We start from the raw sequence: 23024 nt of genomic DNA, 5'->3' as shown, positions 1-23024 counted from the left end.
CCACCCCCTAAACCGGGAAGAAGAGCAGCAAATATTGCAACATTGCACACAGCGCAATATCAGTGTAGCGGCAACGGCCTCCTTCCCAGGCATCTCAAGGTCCCTTACCTTTTTTTAAAAAAAAAACCTTCTCTCATCTTGCTATCATCTTCCTACGTGTTTCCAGTAAGTTTTCTTTTTTTAAAAAAAAATTTTTAAAATCCTGCGAGAATTACAAATAGCTCCCGTTTTCTATGGCATGACAATAATATATCCTCTCCCTGCTCTGATCTGCCAGCTATTCAGATGAGTCACTTTGTGAAACCTTGCTCAGATAGCAGGGAAGTGAAACAAAAGGGGTGGCAGGAAAGGTATTTGAAACAGAAGTGGTGCAAGAGGTAACAGAAGTTATTTTCATATATGGTTATAAGACTCACCACTTATCCATTTAGCCTCTGGGTCATGAATTTTGAAATCTTCGCTGAACAGATCTTCCACTGTAATCTTCTTCTTTTGAGACTGGCTATTATCTTCGACTGTAAAACATCCAGAAGGGGGAAAAGAAGAAAAATGCCCATCCATTACTGCTAATTTGCAATTTTATCTGCACATTCAGCAAATGAGACCAGTTATCTCTTTTCATTTTGAACTGACCGATATTTGGGAATATGTGCATGAGAAGCATGGTAGACTTCTACGCCAGAGTAAAAGCTGGTCCTGTGGATTGTGGTCCAGTTCAAGTTGGAAATGGCCTAAGTGTGCATGGAAGCGAAAGCTCCTCTTGCACTGATCCAGCACAGTAGACTGCATGTGAAGCAATAGTGGAAACAGTGCGAGTATCGTGCCCCATGTCTCTCCTGTCCCCAGATGCAGCTGCCCACGTGCTTAGTATGGGGTGGAAAAAGAATTTATAAAGTAGAACCATGGCGTTGGAAAAGACCCTGAGGAACATCTCATCCACCTTCCTACATTGCAGGAATATGCAGCTGTCCCTTACAGGGATCTAACCCGCAACCTGCAACCTTGGTGTTATCAGCATCACGCTCCAACCAACTGGGCTACCCAGCAGGTTTTAAACCATAAATCATAGTAGCAATAATTCATTCTTGGAAACCATTTTGGAAAAGTTATCCTGAACTAGCCTTCTTCAGCTTTGGTGTCTTCCAGATGTTTGATGCAACCAGTATCATTTGCCCCAGCCAGAGAGGCTGATGGGAGTTGTGATCCAAAACAACTGGAAGGCACTAGGTTGGGGAAGGATATCCTACTCCAAATAGATTTCAGACAAGTGAACACCAAGGTAGCTTCTGGTATGGGATACTCCATCTTAGGAGAGAGGGTTGCATTAAACTGTGGCTCAGGGGCTTTTAAGTAGCTCAAGAAGCCACACTGAACAAATGAAGTGTTGAAGAGCCAGAGGTTTCTTTGAGGTTGTTGCCATATGGTGAAAAGGCCCCCATTCATTTCAAACATCAACCGTGCAGCTGATTGCACTTATGAACAGGGATGCAATGAGTTATAAATATTAATAATCCGTTTTATTTTGGGCAAATGCTTCAAGGGGTAGTTCAGGTTTTATCTCATAATGCGATAGCATTACAATTTTCCTCCCCCAGATGCATGTTTTCTGATTAAATATACATTAGCTACAGCCATGGCAATTATCCTTTTTTATGTTAACACCATGCAACTATATATTTTGAATTCCTGCATTTTTATTGCACAGGGACTCATTTTTGAAAGCAAAAAACGGCACCACGCATGATTTCTACCAAATGATTTCTAATGAATGTTCACATTCATTAAGGACAGGTCAACAGAAGAGAGAGAGAAAAATCAATTAACACTTTGACTGTCAAACCACAAATTACGTGCCCAGAATTCTGAAGTGTACAGATGCTGTCACAGCAAGATGGTAGGGAGGATGACCTCAGCACAGTTTACACTCCCTGATTAATCCCTGAAGCTTCTAGTTTGTTTGCCACTACTTAATAATTCATCCAGCATAAACTCAGATGATTTCCCTCTTGTGGTTGCATAGAATATTTACGCAATAAGCCAATGATGTCACTGTAGATTTCTAATGAACAACAACAAAAAGCATCACTCCCCATTCCAAGTCCATTTCCTGGACTGCAGTTGAAAGAAGTGTCCAGGTGGAAATTGGCTAAATGTCTGGGAAAATCTGGATGAATGGCAACTGATGTCGGTAGTGTAGTTTTTGCCAATGTTCCTCAAAAATACCTCAAAAATGTCCAATTTCTTTGCTTAACAACTTTGGGCAAACTAAAAGAACCAACAACAACAACTCGACAACTTTTCTGTCTGGATTTTCACTTTTTGAAATATGGTAACCCTAGGACGCGGGACGCGGGTGGCGCTGTGGGTTAAACCACAGAGCCTAGGACTTGCGAATCAGAAGGTCGGCGGTTCGAATCCCCACGACGGGGTGAACTCCCGTTGCTCGGTCCCTGCTCCTGCCAACATAGCAGTTCAAAAGCACATCAAAGTGCAAGTAGATAAATAGGTACCGCTCCAGCAGGAAGGTAAACGGCGTTTCTGTGTGCTGCTCTGGTTCGCCAGAAGCGGCATAGTCATGCTGGCCACATGACCTGGAAGCTGTACGCCAGCTCCCTTGGCCAATAAAGCGAGATGAGCGCCGCAACCCCAGAGTCGGTCACGACTGGACCTAATGGTCAGGGGTCCCTTTACCTTTACCTTTTTAACCCTAGGATAATACTTCAGTGGCCTAATAACATGGATTCAGCATCCCTTTCTGGCTGAGTGCCAATTCTGATGACTGGCCTCCATGGGGATCCTGTGAAATAATTCACAGATAGTCTACATAGACTACAACTGGCATAATTCCTGAGCACTGGCCCTGCTCATTTGTGGCTGGGGCTGACATCTGGGCAGCCACAGGTTCCTTGAACCAATTTAAATGTTTTCTCCACCTGCACAGGCCCCTCTAGCAGATAACCAGTTCCTGCACAGGACCCCTGGCTCCTGTATCATTTCCACATCAGAGAGACCTACTTTTTTTGGCCCATATATGCTAAGTGAGACCCATTTCTAATTTTGTAATTGCATATACTGGTTCTCTCTTTTGCTGCTCACATCCATTCAATTTTTCCTCTTTTTTAAAATAAAAAGTGCTAATTGCACCACCTCTGCAACCCAACTTAAACTGGGCATTAGCCAAGCTGTGGATTTCAGTGCACTATCTACACACAAGGAGTGGATTTAGGGCTGTGTGAGCAGTGTGCATGTGCAGGAGGCTGAGCTGAGGAGGGCAAGAAGCTGGGTTTGGGGAAGGAGATGCGAGGCATCCTAGAGTTCTCTTGCCTCCTTCCCAAGCCTAGTTAGTACTTTGGGAAGGAGTTGGGAGGGTTCTAGGACCCTGGCAGAGCCTTGCACCTCTTCCCCGGCTTTGGCAGCATGAGGCATCAGATGTTGGCCTCCCAGAGGGCCTATTATTATTATTATTATTATTATTATTATTATTATTATTATATACTGCCCTATAGCCGGGAGTCTGAGGGAGGTTCACAGAATAAAACCCAAGAAAAAAACCCAAAATATTACCCAAGTCCGCCACTGTACACACCCTAATACTGACATTTTCTTGTCTGGGAGCTTCATTAAAATTAAAACTAAGCTGAAATTTCTCCAAAGACTTTTTTTTCCCTAAGAAAATTTATGAGAATTGTTTTCCTCCCTCAACAAATAAGACTGCAACTTTACAGAATTTTCTCCAGATATCTACCACTTTTTTTTTAAGCAGGGACCATTTTTGCCCCACAATGTTCTAGGACAATGCCAGGTCTAGAGCACTGTCAAAGATGGAAAATGGTGATCATGGTGCCAACAGTTTTTTTATGTATCTTTTCAATATATTTTAATGTTTTTATATTACGTTATCTTTTGCAAACTGTATTTAATGAATGGGGGGCGGGGAGAGGCCTAAGTTGGGGCAGAGCAGCTATGCTCTTGCCATTGCAAATCACGCGAGCACAACATTGAGAAAAACGTTGGAGAATTGCTCAAACCCTATTTAGCAAAATGCTTCCCCCATCCACGAGTTCTCTGTACTAAAATAGAGTGTAAAATTTCGAGAGGACATTTGCACACAGCTCTAAATTGGAACCAATGGGACAGATTCCAAGCCAATGCATTTAGAATCAGGGTGTTTATATCTAAGCACATCAGAGAAGCCTTGCAGCACTAAACATCTTTCCCATTGTTTAGTGCTAACTTGTTATGCAGGCTAAACACATCCCTGTTTAGAGATGCCATAAACAGACTCCATTGAGCCAATTAATGGAGGAGAAAATGGCTTTTTACTTCACTGGTCCCAAGGTACTTCAGCCACTTAAGATCTAGCCATGAAGCATGCATTATTTCGGTAACAGGCACACAAACCACCACTTGCAACATGATAATGGTTTAGTCCTAAGACTTAGTGTGCCAGTGCAGAAATGCTTGGGAGAGTGGGATAGAATCACAGAATTGCAGAGCTGGAAGGGACTCCGATGAACAGCGTGATGCCATAACTTCATGAGATTGAAATAAAAGGGCAGCATGTCTAAGATTGTGCCTGTGAGGCAAGGAGACCTCAGTTCAAATCTCTCAGCTCGTTTGCTACAGCTGACAGTGCCAGAGAACAATGTTGAGGGTTACAACCCAACTTCAGGAAAGTGGAACCTGTAGCCCTGCAGATGTTCATGGGCCACAGTTCTCATGTCTGGGGCTAACATCCGAAGAGCCACAGGTTCCCTGCCTGGAATGTTTTTCTAGTTAGGGCAGACATTACTTTTGAATGGGACAATTCTGAAGACATGTCATAAGATTAGATAGTTCTTCATTCTGTTTCCCCTTCCTTTCCCCCCACTCCTTGAGTGTTAGAACAAGGAATATTCTCTTCCCCCTCTCCCATGAAATCTCTATGTTATTTTTCTGCCTTGTTCTGCTTTTGATCTTGGCATTAAAGAAAATTATTTGTTGGCAAATGGTTATCCCCACAGCCTTTCTCTTATGTACAGCAAAAAACTGTGGTCTCATGGGATCACCCAGCCTAACCTTCTTGGCTTTTCCAGTTAACTTTCCAGGGAAGAACATCTTTCCTAGGGACTTACTTGAGCTGAATGAGTTAATTTAATTTATCAATGTAGCTGAAGTCTGATAAGGGCATCACTCTTTCTTTTCCTGACAAGGCACCTATGCCTCCAACCTAGGGATGAGGGGAAACTGTCAACCTGAGGGCCACATTATGTTCTTGGCAACCTTATGGAGGCCGCATGCCAGCGGTTGGCAGAGTCAACATCAAAAGTTGGCAGAGAATGAATGTGCATTTTACCTTCGTATAGTATGCTTGTTTGTACACACACACCCACTCACCCACCCACCCACCTCTCTCTAGCTTCCATTCAGGCAAGAAAGAGGCATTATCAGAGTTGAAGGACACATTCCAACCAGGCAAAAATACTCAAGGAGGACTCATGAGAGATGTGGCCTTGGGAAAGGGTAAGGGTGTGTGTAATGCTCCAACAAGCTGGCAGAGAGGTGCAGAAGGTTGCATTTGATCCCTGGGTTTGAGGTTCCTCAACTAACATCTGCTTGAGAGACAGCAACTCAAGGAGTAAACTTCATCCCTTGAATTTCTCTCTGCCATGTAGCTGTTGGGTAGCTGCCTTTCTTCTGGGCAGTGCATAATACGTTCTCTTAAAGAAATAATTGAGCAAGAAAGCCCCTAAACACAGCAGCTCTTTCTTACCATCTAGAGGGCCCTCCTGCCCCAGTAAGACCATTAAATCCTAGTCTAAAATTACCTAACTGCATCACTGTTCCACGTTCGGTATCATTAAAAAACACAGCGAAGCACACCCCTGCTTTCAAGATTAAAAGAGCGGGGAAGAGATTTTCTCCATCTGATTGATCTATCCGTCAAGTTCAGTTTAATCAGGCCCCTGCCTTTTTAAAATGCATTTCCAAAGACACTGAAATTACAACAACAGCAGCAGCTAAAACTAAAGGTTATATAAATACCTGGTGTCAGCAAGATAACTGAAGTGACAATCAAGGAGCAGATAACCAGAATAACAAGTAACGCAATTGCAATTCCTTTCCAGTTCCTTTGTGGAGGGTTGCTCCCCACCAGCTCCTGCAAACAGCAAAAGAAAAAAGGAATGGTTAAGCAGAGGCCATGAGCAACAAACGCATCCAAACATGATATAAGGTGAATCTAGTCAATTAGCAATTAGGTTCAGTAGCCATAGGGGCAGCTGTAAGCTTGCTTGTTGCAGATGCAAAGATATATTTGCGTAAGTAACTAGGAGAGCAAGGCAGCATGGGACAAACCGAATTGCAATAATAAGAGATTTGGTGATTTTAACCATTGGTGGTTCAAATCTGCTGTACAAGGACCAGCAAGCAGGGGCTTTGGACCACCTGTCTGCCATTCACTGAGCTGCTCTGATGTCACAATGAGACTTTAGTTTTATGGATAATAGTTTAGGATCCACTTACATAGAACCTTATCCCTCTACCCTGGAGAACCCTTTATTGCAGGGGTGAGGATCCTGTGGCCTTCCAGAGGTTATTGAACTACAGTTCCCATCAACCCCAGTCAGTGTGGCAAGTGGTCAGTGATAGGAGATGAAGTTCAACAACATTGAAAGCAGGCTTCCTCAACCTTGGCCCTCCAGATGTTTTGAGACTACAATTCCCATCATCCCTGACCACTGGTCCTGCTAGCTAGGGATCATGGGAGTTGTAGGCCAAAAAACATCTGGAGGGCCGAGGTTGAGAAAGCCTGATTTAGAGGACAAAAAGCACCACATCCTTCTTGCTTAGCTCCATTCTAGCATGTTGGATAGCCAGCATAATAGAGGCCCCCATTATTTATACTATCTCCTACTGTGTTGCTTTGGTTTGGGTGGCAGGCAGCAGAGGAAGATTTTGAAAAAAGCAAGTAATTTTCTGAAAAAGGAAAATAAGAGGAAGAATGAGTTGGGAAATTTCATACTTTTTTTAAAAAAAGGAAACCCTCAAAGCAACAAAATTAAGGGGAAATGATCAGCAGCATGCATTTATATATGCAAATTCTATGCACTGTGGTAAAGGCATTTTGAAAATTGTAATAGATTCACCCTTCCCCTAGCCTTGAGAGGCAAAGAACAACCACTATCTTAATCTCGCAGCAAAGGGCATGGAGATTTAGTGATTTCCCTAATGCGTGCCAATGTTAGCCAAAGAGTCAGGAAAACAATGTGGGTTTTGTTATCTCTGTTCGCAGCCAACCCTTCCTTTCACATTAAAAAACAACAACCCAATAGAGGTCAAAAAGGAGAGGGGGAATCAGAGAGGCAGCTGGTGCCAATGTGAGTAGGCTGCCAAAGCCTAAATCATCAAAAACCCTTTAGACCCAAATGCATGCATGCTGTTGTTTTTGGTTCTTTAAAACTGGCAGAAATTCTAACAGAGAATGGCAGAAACTATTAGATGCAGCGACTCCTCCCAGCCAGGGACAAAGGCAATGTTGCAGCCCCGTGATCAAGAGAGGGCAATGCTTAATCAGCTGTGAGTTGGCTCACCTGCATTAATGGTTGCTTATTACTGAGACATCAAAAAGGGTGCTTAGGGTGACTTTCAGGACAAACTGAAGAAAAATAGGCAATCCAAGTGAGATCTCAGCAACCCTTTTAACTACAGTGGTGCCCCGCAAGACGAATGCCTCGCAAGACAGAAAACCCGCTAGACGAAAGAGTTTTCCGTTTTGGAGGTGCTTCGCAAAACGAATCTCCTATGGGCTTGCTTCGCAAGACGACAATGTCTTGCGAGTTCCTGCTGGTTCCCCCCCCCTTTTCAAAGCCGCTAAGCCACTTATCAGCTGATCCGATCAGCAGATAAGCCGCTAAAAGCAGCTAAAAGCCGCTAATAGCGCTAATCCGCTAATCCTTCAATGGGCTTGCTTCGCAAGACGAAAAAAACCGCTAGACGAAGAGAATCACAGAACAGATTCTTTTCGTCTTGCGAGGCACCACTGTACTACTGCTACACAATGAGACAGCAACACCAGATCTAACACAGCTTCATTAACCTGTGATCCTGAAATTCTGGATTCCCTCCAAACAGATGCCAAAGTTTTGTGCTAGTTTTGTGTATTGAACCCCGTGTTTTGTGCTGCCCCCAAGTTATTGATGCAGCAAATGCCCAAAAGTCCAATCTTGTTTGATAAGACTCCAGACTGTTGCCAAAGTTTTGTGCTAGTTTTGTGCCACAAACCTCACGTTTTGTGTCACCCCCCAAACTGAGTAACTGACAAACAGGGAGCCATAGGTGTAGCCCCAAACCCAACATTGACTCCAAACTGGTGCCAGGTTTTGTGCTAGTTTTATCCCTATTTGGTTTTTATTGAATCAAAGGTGATCCAACACATTTTAGTGCCATAATAATAATAATAATAATAATAATAATAATAATAATAATAATATCCAGAGGGCAATGGCACTGTCTCCCCAGTGGTAATAAAAATACAACAATCAACTAAATAATTGTAGGCCTCATTTTCTACATTTAGGGGGAAAACTATCAACATGTGGAATGGTAGGCCTCATTTTATGTGAGGTAATTGACAAAGATAAACATAAGGCCATGTTACAAGGCCATGAAATAAATACAAAAAAGTTCTGGACTCAGGAGCGCTTCATTTTATGTACTCAGAAGAACAAGGAACAGGAAACACACCTGGGCCCAAGTAGGTAACCAGCAATTGCGAACCTGACTTTGGGAGCTAGAAGACTAATAGCCTCTGTTTTACACAGCCACATTCCTTATAAGGAGAGAACTGCGCACGGTGCATCATCTGTAGTCATGTGCAAGGTTTCCAAAACGAACAGTGGTGAGTGGGGCCCATTGGGACTGATATGGCAGAAGTCAAGGAGCCCAACAGCAGGGGGCACTACAGGCAAGTACTTACAGTTTTGTCCCCCTCCTCCCCCACTCTGCTGAGCTCTACAAGGACAACACTGAGACTGATGAGGGGGAAGCTGTCAGGCAGGGCCATCACACCCTTGGTCTGGTTCTAAGTACTGTAGGAAGGAAGCCAGTTGTGGGCTGGCTGAAGGCAAACTCAGCTTACTGGGGCAGAGCGAACCACCCTCCACTGAAACTGAAAGGGGGAAGAAGTGGGCGGATCAGGACCATCAAATGGAGGCAGTGGAGTTCAACCCTTTTCTATCCACTGTGACTGAGAAGAAAATATCCCAAAGAGGGAAGCTCCAGTTAGCACTAATGGAAGTTTGCCTGCCTTGAGCTAAGAGCATCTGAAGGGCATTATATATATATATATATATATATATATATATATATGCAGGTTTTGGTGTCCTCGGGTGTCTTCCCGTGTAAAAGTTGGGGTGTCTAGGCGACGTTTCGACGAGGTCTCACTCGTCATCTTCAGGCTGGTGCTTTCGGCTTCTTGTTACTGGAACAGAGCGGGATCTCAGTGTTTGAGTTCCTATAAATACTGTAGAGGGGTGTGGTGTATTGCCTCAAAAGTTCTGGGCAGAGGGGAAGTTCCCAGGCTAGTGTTCTTTTCTTCTTTTGTTCCTTAATTACTTGAGGGATATCTTGAGTGATTTCTTGAGTGATATTCTGAGTACCACTTAGGTGGGTCATTAGGTGTGGATTAGTTGCTAAAGCCTTCGTGTCTTGACCTCTTGAATTTGTGAAGAGTTTTTCTGGGAAGATGGCTGTACTGCACTTAGTTGTGCTTTGGCTTGGCTTCGTGTATAGGGGCGAGCTGTGGTTTTGTGCCCTGTGCCAGCCAGATCTGTGTAGGGATTGCAGGGGGGTGCAGCATCCGGAGGTGCCACTATGGTTTGGTTACTGGATGGTGTCTGTAATTTATCTGTGGAGAGGGTCTGGGTTTGGGTCTGGTGTGGTTGATTGGTGGTGGCGTTCTGTGTGCCTCTGGATCTGGTGTCGGTTTTTGTGGGGAGGGCTAATTTCCAGATGTCTGGCAGGCGGGACGTGTCGTCACGCTTGTTCATGTTGTGAGGGTGTTTCTCTATCTCGATGGCTTCCATGATTATTCTCTTGTGGTGATGTTCCATGTTAAAGAGCAATTTGGAATCTGCAAAATTAATTTCGTGTCCTGTTTCTTTCATGTGTTGGAAAAGAGAGGAAGATTTTTCTTCTTTTTTGACGGCATTCTTGTGTTCTGCGATACGTGCATTTATTCGTCTGTTTGTTTGTCCAATGTACGTGGCTGGGCAGACTTTGCAGGGTATTTCATAGACCCCTTGGTTTTCCAACTGGATTTTATCTTTGGGGTTTCTGAGGATATTGGCTATTTTTTGGTTGGTGCAAAAGGCTGTTTTGATATTGTGTTTATGGAGGATTTTGCTAATTTTATCTGTAGTGCCCTTGATATAAGGAAGGAGGGCCATGCCATTGTTTTCTTCCGTGTCTTGGTTTTTGGGGGGTGTTTCTTTTTGGATTAGCTTCTTAACCCTGTTTTGCTGGTATCCATTGGCGATTAACACATTTGAGAGATTCTGTAACTCAGTTGTCAAGTGGTCTTTGTCAGCCAGGCGTTTGGTTCTGGAGATGAGGGTCTTGGCTACGGAGTTTATTTGTGCAGGGTGGTGGTGTGATTGAGCATGTAAGTAGCGGTTGGTGTGTGTTTTTTTCCGGTAGATAGTGTGTCCTAGGGAGCCATCAGGTTTTTTGTAGATTAGGACGTCAAGGAAGGGAAGCTGGTTGTTGGCTTCTATTTCCATAGTGAATTGTATTTTGGGGTGTAGGCTGTTGAGATGTGTGAGGAAGCTATCTAGTTTTTCTTTCCCGTGTGGCCAAATTACAAAGGTGTCGTCAACATATCTGAGCCAAAGTTTGGGTTTGTGTTCTGACTTGTCTAAAGCATTGGTTTCAAAGTGTTCCATGTACAGATTTGCGATGACCGGTGAGAGGGGTGATCCCATAGGTGCTCCTTCTATCTGTTTGTATCTTTGTCCATTGTGGATGAAGTACGTGTTGGTTAGGCAGTGGTTGGTCAGGTCCAGGATGTATTCGGGGGGATTGTATTTGTTTTGAATGGCTGTCAAGGCTTCATTAATGGGCACTTGTGTGAAGAGAGATACAACATCGAAGCTCACAAGTAGGTCATCGGGATGTAGGTTTTGCTTCTTTATTGTTTCTATGAACTGGAAGGAGTTTGTAACGTGTGAAGAGATGGATTCTGCATAGGGCTGAAGTTGCTTAGCGAGAAATTTAGCGAGATTTTGTAGAGGTGAGCCTATGGAGCTGACTATTGGTCTGAGTGGTGTTCCTTCTTTGTGTATCTTGGGGAGGCCGTAGAGTTTGGGGCATCTGGATGATTTTTCTCTGGGGATGATTCTTAGCTGGATTTCTTCACTGATAGGAGAGGCTTTTATTTTGGATTTGGTGGTTTTTTCCAGATAGGTGGTGGGATCTGTTTTTATAGGTTGGTAGGTAGGGTCTTGGAGTAGATTTGATAGTTTTGCTTGGTAGTCCGATGTGTTCATCACAACAGTGGCATTACCTTTGTCTGCTGGGAGAATGATTATGTTGTTGTCTTTCCTCAGGTTGGTGAGTGCTTTCTGTTCTTCTTTGTGTAAATTGCTTCTGGGTGGTTTGCTGGAGCAGAGGATGTTGGTGACTTCAAGTCTGATTTTATTGGCTTCATCTGGGTTGATTTTGGTTAGGCTAGCTTCGACTCCGCATATGATGTTTTCCGTGGGGATGCGTCTCGGGGTAACTGCAAAGTTGAAACCTTTGGAGAGTACTTTGGTTTCAGTTGAGGTGAGGATCCTGTCTGATATGTTATGTACTGTTTGTTTCATGGGTTGTTGTGGAGGGTGGCTGGGCTTCTGGCGTCTCTCTAGTTTGTGGAGTTTGTTGGTGTGTGTGTCTGTCTTATGTGAGGTCTCAGTTTCAGCTCTCCAGACGGCTAGTTGTTTGCATTTGTCCCAGAGTGCAGGGTGGATTTTGTTACAGAGTTTGAGGTGAAGAGTGAGCAGATCTTTGTTGGTTTGGTTTAGTAGGTATCTTTTCTTATGTAGTTCGTTTCTGATTAGGGATAGTTCAGTTCGTTTCAGGATCCTTTCGGTAGCTGGGGTTTTAGAGTGGAATTTAAGTTGGAAGCATGTGGGAATTAAGTTGTTGTCTCGGCAGTTGCGTAGGAACAAGAGATCACATAAGATGGTGGCTCTTCGGATTTCTAGTTTCTCGTAGGTTCTTGTCAGCTGGAAGGTTTCCTCCCCGTAGAGGTGAGATATTTGTTTTCGACAAATATCCAGAGGCACACAGAACGCAGATCCAGAGGCACACAGAACGCCACCACCAATCAACCACACCAGACCCAAACCCAGACCCTCTCCACAGATAAATTACAGACACCATCCAGTAACCAAACCATAGTGGCACCTCCGGATGCTGCACCCCCCTGCAATCCCTACACAGATCTGGCTGGCACAGGGCACAAAACCACAGCTCGCCCCTATACACGAAGCCAAGCCAAAGCACAACTAAGTGCAGTACAGCCATCTTCCCAGAAAAACTCTTCACAAATTCAAGAGGTCAAGACACGAAGGCTTTAGCAACTAATCCACACCTAATGACCCACCTAAGTGGTACTCAGAATATCACTCAAGAAATCACTCAAGATATCCCTCAAGTAATTAAGGAACAAAAGAAGAAAAGAACACTAGCCTGGGAACTTCCCCTCTGCCCAGAACTTTTGAGGCAATACACCACACCCCTCTACAGTATTTATAGGAACTCAAACACTGAGATCCCGCTCTGTTCCAGTAACAAGAAGCCGAAAGCACCAGCCTGAAGATGACGAGTGAGACCTCGTCGAAACGTCGCCTAGACACCCCAACTTTTACACGGGAAGACACCCGAGGACACCAAAACCTGCATTCCTGTACCCGTGAAAATCTACGAAAACATATATATATATATATATATATATATGCCACTTATGTAGGAAAGGGTTAAAACCCACCACATGTAACATGCTGTGGACCTTATCCCACCCTTACCTGATATTTATCATTTTCGAAACACTCACTCAACTACAGGTGATAGCATTTAGCTTCACAGGTAGTTTCTTCCCGATATTTCACTTGAGTTAAGAAATTCATCTGGATATTTCAGAGTAGCCTAGATCATCACAATAGCAGCAGTAGAAACTGAAATAGTGATACCATACTAAGCACCTAATGCTATAATTCAGTGCTTAAAAACAACCAGCCTTGATAGATGCTCAGACATTATTACTATTATTATTTTAAAGGGTGGGAGGGACCTCACAGGGTGAATGAAGTAATATTAAATGTACATCTAGTTTACATATAAATCTAGAAATCCATGCTGTTATTCTTAAATAAGTCTTGCAGAAGCCAGATCGATGCTCGGTAATATATTTGTTGGGGGGGAAAGTCTTGGGGAAAAGATTATAATCAAACTCTGCTAAGAAATATTTGGCTGAGCTGCTTTAAACTGCAGAGCTCAGATTATTTTTCCATCTGCCCTATGTGAATGCTGAAAAGATACACCATAAATCCCCCTTTTATGTTCTATGGGCCATTTGCCATGGGTGGAGATGGTAACAGCACATTATAAAACCAACAGTGCATATATTTGGAGCTGGAGTCTAATCATTTCTGCTTCCTGTAGGAACATCCTAGAAGGTAGGCAAGGATGCTTAAAATAATTTCCATGACTCAAGAATTCTTGCGAAGATTTATGGCTTCCATCTCAATTTCATGATTACCACTGGTTAATTCATTATATCATGCCCTCATCCACTCTCCAACTTCTTGAGAACTGATGTGCCCCTCCCTCATTAGGGATTCTTTGATCTAGGTTAAATAAGTCCAGCAATAATTCAATTCTGGCATCCTTTTAAACATCTAGGGAGCATCGATGGTTCCATCATGGAGTGTATAGGAGGGAACTGTTTCTTTGGAAAGCCTGACCACCTCGGTTTACATAGAATCATAGAATTGTAAAAAGTTCCCACCAAAAACATCTCTAAGAATTTCTAGCATTGCCTACTTCCCAATGTGTAAAATGTCCATGTTTGTGGAAATCCGTGGAAGATAAGAGTATCCATGGTTACTCATCGTGATGGCTATATTGCCTCCAGGCTCAGTTGCAGGGAATCATGAACAGGAGACAGGCATTGCAATGTGTCTCTGAATACCAAGCACTGAGGAACATGAATAGCGAGAGAGACATTGTACCCATGCGCTGCTTGCAAGCTTCACAGAGGCATCTGGCTGGGCACTGTGAGAACAGAATGCTGGATCTGATAGCCCTTTGTTCTGACCCAGCAGGGCTCTTAATGTAAGGTTACCAGATTTTTTTTCAAAGAATTCGGGGACACTTTTTTTAAAAAAGAGAGAGAAAAAAGTTATTAAAAAAGTTGTTGTTTTTTTTTAAATAAAGAAGTGATATCTTCTCTTCAGTGGTCTCCTCTGCCACAGAGGCCTTCCTCTTTCTTGGAGCGCTAGCCGCCGTGGAGTAGGCTTGGGTCGGGCCTGGGCTCAGCCACATGTCCTTGCCCTCCCGGTGCTCTCCTACCTCTCCCCCTCAGTGGCAGTGGCAGCGGTGCGGCAAGGTAGGGGCTCCCCTCTTTTTTCTCCTTCCTCTTTCTCTCTCTTCCTTCTCCTTCTCCTCTACTCCTTCTCCGTGCATCGGCTCCAGGGTTTTCCTGGCCCCGGAGTGCCACTGGGCAGTTGGCTGGGTGGCCAGGCGCTCTCGCTCATGGCTTGATTTAGGTCGCAGGGGGAGGGTGTCTGCGGTTCCTCCAGTTGAACTGGTGTCCCCAGTTCCCCTTCAGCAGTGGTGCCAATGACAGTCTCAGCAGAGCCAGCCTGGTAGCACAGTTGGCTATGGCTGGTTTCAGGAGCTGCTCGCTGCTGTGGCACCCACCATTTTGCTTCGCCTGAAGTCCCCATATGATGTGTCGTGTGCCGTTGAACCAGTGATGCAGCATTCATTCCCTACTAATAAATCTACAACACTTGCAATATAAATCCGGGGACATTAAATGAAATCCGGGGACATACCAGGGATGGATTTTGTCCAGGGACAGATTTGTAAATCCGGGGACTGTCCCTGAGAAGCAGGGACATCTGGTAACCATATCTTAATGGCTCTTTACGCTCATGCAACATTTGGATCTCACAGCTGGGGCTGCTCAGGTCAGACTTGAAGGAGCTTAGCATGCTCTCCATGCACTTCAGGACTGCAACGCAAGCCACGAACTGCATACACACTGAGCGCAAGGTTGGTATGGTATGGTGGAGATTATTTATAGACTGCTTTTTAGCCCAAAGTGACAAATGACACTGCTCCCCTTGTAAATCTCTCCTTGACAGATGCATAGTGCTGCTGCTTTGAATATCACCTCAGGTCCACACACCCATTTTCAAGGCCTGCTGCATCAGAGCATCTTCCAAGTGGGCATCACCCGAGAAGAAATAATCAGAAGTCTGGTCCATCTCCCCCAGGTTCCTCCCACTGGCCCTAAGGTGGGCCTTTGGTCTGATCTGGAAGGATGCTTTGTAGTAGCAGTCAGTGGGACGTGGTGAGGTTTTGCTGCTTACAGTGGTACCTCGGGTTACAGACACTTCTGGTTACAGACTCCGCTAACTCAGAAATAGTACCTTGGGTTAAGAACTTTGCTTCAGGATGAGAACAGAAATTGTGAGGTGGCAACGGAGCGACAGCAGCGGGAGGCCCCATTAGCTAAAGTGGTGCCTCAGGATAAGAACAGTTTCAGGTTAAGAACGGACCTCCAGAACAAATTAAGTTCTTAACCCGAGGTACCACTGTACTTGGTTTCCCAGGGCTGGAGTCACTGCTGGTTACTGAGAGGGAGAGTGGTAGGGAAGGGAGGCACAGTGTGGGGCAGTTTAATTACAGTGGTGCACCCACGCCAATGTTCCCGGTGTTGCCCCCACACCCCACCGACCTCCCCTCCACTTCCACCCTCTTCCTCTTGGTAACCAGCAGATATTCTGGTATTGGGAAGACACATCAGCCCAACCCAACCTCACTGCTGACTACTACTGTTCCTATGTAACATTTACAGCACACAATATTCCCCTTACATGCATTTTCAGGAGGCACAATCCTTCTACCTCCTTGCCTGAACAAGAATTTTTATCAAAATGGAAAATGAAGTACTTATTTAGACACTCTTTTGGGTGGGAAAGCAAGTGAAAAAACCAAACATCAGCATTCAGGTAGATTTTTGCTAGTAATTTCTACAGTACATCTCAGTGCATTAAAGGACTTGTTAATACTTCTTTATTGTACTTTATTTTTTGGTAAGAAAAGTGAGTTGCTGGTACTCATATCTTGCTGGTAGTGCCGGGAGTGCCAGCACAAAATGGCTGCCATCGGCAGCAAACAAAGGAGAGGGGCCAGCTTTTTTCATTTTCTCCTGACCTCAGGCCCATGCGGTAGCTTTGTTTTGCTTGATTTCCAAGGCCACCCCATGTACATTGTGGGTGACAGGAGTATGAATCTGGGTTTCTCGCATCCAAGCTGAACGCTACAACACCCCCTACAACGTACGACCCTTAAAATAAAAGTTACAAGTTAATAAATTTCTCTGCCACAGCTGCACTAAGGGGAACTGAGAACCTGAGGGTAATTGGGTTCATGGCCGCGAATAAAGTATTTATAGGTGGCCTGATTTAAAGGCATTCAAAGTCAGTGGAAGTTTCCTGGGCACTGTGACAAGCTGTGAGATTTTATAAAATATATTAAAACGGACAATTCCAAGGCCCGATATTCTTACAAATCTGTTGTGCCTAGGGCACTTTTAATGTATTTGTTTGAGAGCTGATCTGGATCTCAGGCTTCATTTGTACAGAATTTTCTAGTCCTAACATATATGGGGGGCAATTAGGGAGAATAGTGGTAGCAAGCAGGGAAATGCAGATGTTTAGGCCCTGGAATGAGAAAGCCAAAAAAGGGGACCCCATTGTTGTTTTTCTTTACAATGTACTTCATGGCTCATCAGTGCAGCACCTATAAGTGCACATGCAGTCAACAGATACATTCCCTGACACCCATCTTAAACCCCACTTGCACTGCCCCCTCCATGCTGAAGTGGGGTTTAAACGAAGCCTTCTCTTGGAGGGTTTGTGTCTGTCATTTGCAGAAGTGCCCAGGACCCCAAAAGCTTGGTAACCCTTAATGTGGGCAGTTACACTCTGCTCCTGGTTGATCTAACTCTGGCTGACCTGGTCCAGCCTTCTGCAGGGTCTCACCTGGCCAGACCAGAGCAGAGTGTTATAATCTGGAACAGAATTTAAGAAAGGGTCTTTCCAGCCCATGTCCCCGCATAAAAAAATCTGTTTGTGAGACCAAGCATGATATAATTTCCAACGTTGCTGTCATGTTCAGTTGTCACTTTGCTGTCATTTCTAACATCTCACCAGGAAGAAATTTGTCACACTTGTTAGTTATGCAGATTTAGTACTGCTTCCAAACAGCTGGCTAGCAAAAGTTTTGTAGCAGGCTAAATGCTTCAAGAACTCAGCCCTCCCCAACCTTGGGTGAAGGTCATTAAAAAAAACCTGTGCCAAAGATCACTGGGTTCGTGGTGGATAGCTCAATGAAAACATCGACCCAGAATGCAGCAGCTGTGAAAAAGCTGGATTCCATTGCTAGGGATCATTAGGAAAGGAATAAAAAATCGACACTATTTGCAATGCCTTTAGACAAATCTAAAATGTGACCACATTTGGATTACAGAGAATAATTCTAGTTGCAGAAAAGGGTCATCATAACTCTTAAGAGGCTAGAAAAGGACCCCTAAGAGGAAAGGTTGCTAATTCTGGGACTTTTAGGGTGGGTGGGTGGAAATACGTAAGTGGGGTGGACATCAAAGAAATGCAAAACAAAAAACAAACACCCACCCATGTGTGGAGAAAGTGGAAAGGGAAAAGCTTTGGAATAACCAGCCTTATATTACCAACATGCTTAAGTCTAATTAATGCATGAAGGAGTTAATATGATAAAATAAGCTGTCCTGCCAGACTTAGCTATGCCCACTTCCCTTACCTTGGGAGGAAATGGGTAATCAAACTTATTGTTTCCCCAGTCTACATGAGAAGCTCGATATGTGAAGAGGTTTGAGCTGGTTGCTGCAACTCAGACTGCATGGCTCTCACAAGCCACACTCGAGTTCCTATTCCAATAATTTAGAAACTTTCACCAATGTAACTAAGCCAAGCATTACTGCCTGTGTAACTTTTTCTGAATGCCGTATGGAAAAGCACATGAACCTGGCCTTTTGAGAGTTTGCAAGTAAACCATTTTTAACTTACCAAACGTGTGGTCTTTTTATATGCTGGGGAAGAGGAAAACTTTGGAACTCACTTTAAAGAGCCTATTTTAAAGGTCTATCAGCCTATCTTTCCATGCTTCACTTGTGCTGCATATTAGTGACTTCAAATCTCTGCTGGGGTTCTCTCTTGGCATCCAGGAATTCTCCTTTATGTACCTATATTTTTCCTTGAACCAACAGAAGTCCCCACCCCCACCGGAATCTGTTGTTGCAAGATGTGGCAATGGCCACCAATTTAAGGAATTAGACAACTTCATGGAGACTAAGGATAATAATGGCTACCAGCCATGATGACTATATTTGTACAGAATCATAGAATTGCAGAATTGGAAGGGACCACAAGGATCATCTAGTCTAACCCCCTGCTATGCAGGAATCTTTTGCCCAACATGGGGCTCAAACCCACCACCCTGAGTCTCATGCTCTAGCAACTGAGCTAGACTAGTTTCTACAAAATATATTCAGCATGCCCCTGAATGCTAGTTGCTGGGGAGTTAAGAGAGTGCATTGGTCCTCATTTCCTGCTTGTGAGCTTCCCAGAGGTCTCTGTCTGGTCATTGCAAAAAAAGAAGTTGTGGAACTGGACAGGACTTGGGTCTGATTCAGCCAGACTCTTGATAGATAGGCTTTCTGGGGAGTGGGGCTCCAACAGTGAGACTTAACCACGAGGAAGAGCTGTCATCCTTTATTGACTGCATCTAATTATACAAAACCTAAAGAAAGAAGGGCTAATTCTCCACCTTCTAATCTCAAGGAACCCACTTTGCTTTTATTATCAACGGCACTGGAGTCCACACTGTTACTAATCCGAGGGAAAAAAGCCCCCACACAAATTGGGTGTGCAAAGTTCCAGCTCTTAACAAAGCATCGGCAACACATTGTATATAATGAGCAAGTGATCCTCTTAGACACTTGCTTTGTACTTTGTGTAATGCTGAATAATTAAAGCGAGGCCTAAATGGCCTTTGCGTATTAATCGAAACTGCGTTAAATCTTGCTGCACGGCTTCTCCGCTTTCTTTGTTGCTTGACTCATTTTCTCCTGCTTACATAATAGCTTCAAATTGGCCCAGAATTTGATGTGTAAAACAACCAGTTTCAAAGCTTGAGCACAGCTCTGTTACATCCATATGTAGCACTTTTTGAAAAAGAAGAAGAGAAAGTCAGATTTGTACCTATTAGTGTCTGCTTGCAAAACACCACATTACCCAACCTGCTCAGGTGTTAACTCCCTTCTGTCTGCATCACTTTCTAATACAGAGCCAGAAGCCTGTATTTTAATGTGCTAGTGCCTGTTATCCGGATCCAAGATGGCACAGTTTCTGAATGTGAAAAGGATGATCGGATGGATGGAGTCTGGAACCCTTCCAGTGCAGGAGGCTGTCAGTGAAATCATTACTGGCATGTTTATCTCCAATCAGCCAAAAATCTGTCACCTAGATGACCATAGGATACATCTCCAGCCAACTTCAGATAAATGCTCTCCAATCACTGCTTCAATTTGCCCTTTAAATAATCTTGAAAATAAACAAAACATGCAGCTAAAACACACCTATTACCTATGACTAACCTCTCTTATTCCTTTTTAAACTTTTATTTTTTCAAAGAATCATATTTATATGCATGTTAGTATCTCATCTCTGTTTATTATGGAATGTGGTTGCTGCTCTGTGAAGCATAAGATTGGGCCACAAATCAGTGATTCTCAAAGTCTTTGAGGGGCTTATGGGTGATTTGTGTGTTGCTCATTGAAAGCAAGCGTTGGGGGGCAAAACCTCTGAAACAACTGCTAGATAAGTTTAACACCTGTTTCTGCAAATTTATTTATTTGTTAAATTTCAACATAAACACCTATTTTCAACTACTGAGTTCTCAAAACAGTTTGCAACATATAATGATGATGATGATGTATTTTTTCCCATAGTATAACAAACAACAAATATGTATTTTGTATGCAGTTTGGTATTTAAAAAACAACAACCCAAAAAACAACAACTGAGCACCACAACGGAAAATTTGGAGAAAATCTAAATCCAATCCACACATTCATCCATGATATTTTAGTCTGACATTAGATTTTTTACTGATTTTTAAAATCTTTTCTGTATTTTATTCCTTGTACATTGCTTAGAGACACTTGTAGCTAAACAGTATATAAACTGTTTAAAGAAATAAGTGGGTCAGGTCAGTTTTTATCAGAATTTGCAAAGAACAAAGCCCTCAAGCTTCTTGCTAAGAAGTCAACTTAGTACAGAGTATTAACAAACCTCTGATGTATTCAAAGGATTTATGTAGGGGAAATATTTAATGAACATCATTTGCATATCAAAACCAGTTAAAAAACTAGCAATCCACTAGCAATCCCGTGGAAAGAAAAATGATTTAAAAACAGAGAGGCTACCTTTAGCACATCCGAGTGCTACTTATGCTGCAGGTAAACTTGGCTGCACTGTTGTATTACTTGGCTGTCATATAAACGTATACCGTATTTTTCCGTCTATAAGATGCCCCTTAGTGTATATTTGGTTTCTATGGAAGCCGCCCAGAGTGGCTGGGGAAACCCAGCCAGATGGGCGGGGTACAAATAATAAATTATTATTATTATTATATAAGACACCCCCTGTTTTGGGGGACTCCGATTTAAGAAAATGGGGGAGATGCCCCCCATGTATAAGACGCCCCCAAATTTTGGACACTATTTTTTAAGGAAAAAAACCTAGTCTTATAGATGGAAAAATACAGTAAGCATCTATAACATTGTCCCAGTGAGGAGCAGCTACAGGTCATGCTGCAAATGGTAAGAAAAGATGTAAAATGGTGGGTTTTCAAACACTATCACAGCAAAACCCTTAATTCAGAAAAAGCAGCTGGACTTCCGCAATGATAACTAACAACCTGGCCCTTATCTCCGCGGTGCACCAATTGCAGGACATATAGATCAGAGCTTTAGATTCCACACATGCGCACAAACACCCCACCGGGCAACTTAGCGTAGCTGTGATGCACATAAACCTCTCCCCCCCCCCCAGCACTGGTGCACATTTGCGCTGGCAAAGTTCTTCTGCCCAGAATCGGACACTACTTTTGCTCGTTCCTTCACTGCAAGCAGCTCAACGGCAGCCATAGGACAGAGGGCTGTAAATGACTGACTGGTAAATGGCCGCCTCTTGGTTTTCTGACCTAGATTTAGGCACATCAAAGGAAGTGAGGAACATCAGTGCTCCCTGGAGCCACAGATGGCCTGAAAAATAATAAACAATCAAACGGGACCTGCAACAGAATGTTGCAGTGCAGAGTGCTCCTGCTCAATGTCAGCCATGCACTTTTTCAGGATACACTACTTAGGAGTAGCCTGTGCATAAGGTGAAGAGAAGCCATTTGCCTCAGGCAGCGGATCCAGCCCTCTACCAACCTCACTGCTGCTTGTGCCACGCCTTTGCTGCTGCCGCTGTGTTGTGAGGGTAAAAAAAGGTAAAGAGGTAAAGGACCCCGGGACGGTGAAGTCCAGTCAAAGGCAGCTATGGGGTTGCGGCGCTCATCTCACTTTCAGGCCGAGGGAGCCAGCGTTTGTCCTCAGACAGCTTTCTGGGTCATGTGGCCAGCATGACTAAACTGCTTCTGGCGCAATGGGACACCGTGACGGAAACCAGAGCGCACGAAAATGCCGTTTACCTTCCCGCCGCAGTGGGACCTATTTATCTACTTGCACTAGTGTGCTTTCGAACTGCTAAGTTGGCAGGAGCTGGGACAGAGCAACGGGAGCTCACTCTGTTGCGGGGATTCGAACCACCGACCTTCTGGTCAGCAAGCCCAAGAGGCTCAGTGGTTTAGACCACAGTGCCACCCACATCCTGCTGTTGTGAGGGTACAGTTGCTGTGATGGAGCTGGCGGCAGCACGGGCACGATGGCGGGGACAGGGTGGGGACCCATATCTGTGGAATGTGTGTGTCTGGGTGTCAAAATGCCCTGACACCTTTCATTTTGTCTTATCACCCAATTTCCTATTCCCCCTCTTGCCACCTTCAACTATCAGTCAGCATTCTGTAGCCACTGAGTCCTTATTGGTCTGCTTTAGGAGTTCTATTCTTAACATTTCTTTTAGGGGTTTCTCCGAGCCTGCTGATGCCTCCCTCTTGTGAGTGGCTGGTGCTGTTATGACTGTAAAAGCGGCGGCACTCCTGCCTGAAGTCCAGAAATAGAGGGGGCGACAAGATTCTCCCCAACCTCTCAATGAATCAGTGCAGTAAATGGATGACACCATGACTTACGCTCGTGACTGAATACTGGAAGGGGATTGGTTGGCACATGCAGCCCAATCAGGACTCACAGACACACGGATGAGACTCCCTTAGAAAGGTCTGTACCCAAGAGATCAAAATGATGAACTTTTTAAACAGGAACGGAGGCCTTTTGTGGACTATTAATAAAAAATACTCTAGTCAAATGAAATCGCAGGCAGGAGTCAAGATAAAAGCAGTGGAAGAAAAATGATAAAATAACAGTAATAGAGAAACTTTTTGCAATAAGTAAAGATATAATGTGGTAGAAAAGGTTTCAGTCAAAACACCATGGAGCTGGGGGTGGATAGTCAACTTGTGAAACAACGTAATTATTTGATACGAAGATTATTGTGAAAATGTTTGAA

General features: G+C 43.9%; 1 protein-coding gene across 6 annotated transcripts in view; it reads right to left on the bottom strand.

Annotated features, from left to right (window-relative positions):
- Positions 1 to 23024, bottom strand: part of DPP6 (dipeptidyl peptidase like 6) — a 497800-nt gene that overhangs the window by 149317 nt on the left and 325459 nt on the right. For all 6 annotated transcript variants that reach the window (XM_083466765.1, XM_083466767.1, XM_083466764.1 and 3 more), the window contains exons 2-3: positions 6025 to 6139; positions 417 to 515 (exon numbers count right to left, since the gene is read on the bottom strand). In XM_083466765.1, the coding sequence (XP_083322891.1) occupies positions 417 to 515; positions 6025 to 6139 (214 nt within the window). The remainder of the gene's footprint in view (positions 1 to 416; positions 516 to 6024; positions 6140 to 23024) is intronic.

The sequence above is a fragment of the Podarcis liolepis genome (assembly GCF_965112155.1).
Source record: "Podarcis liolepis genome assembly, chromosome: 12".
NCBI classification, from domain to species: domain Eukaryota; kingdom Metazoa; phylum Chordata; class Lepidosauria; order Squamata; family Lacertidae; genus Podarcis; species Podarcis liolepis.
The sequence above is the reverse complement of the archived record's forward strand: the minus strand, read 5'-3'. Positions and strand labels throughout refer to the sequence as shown.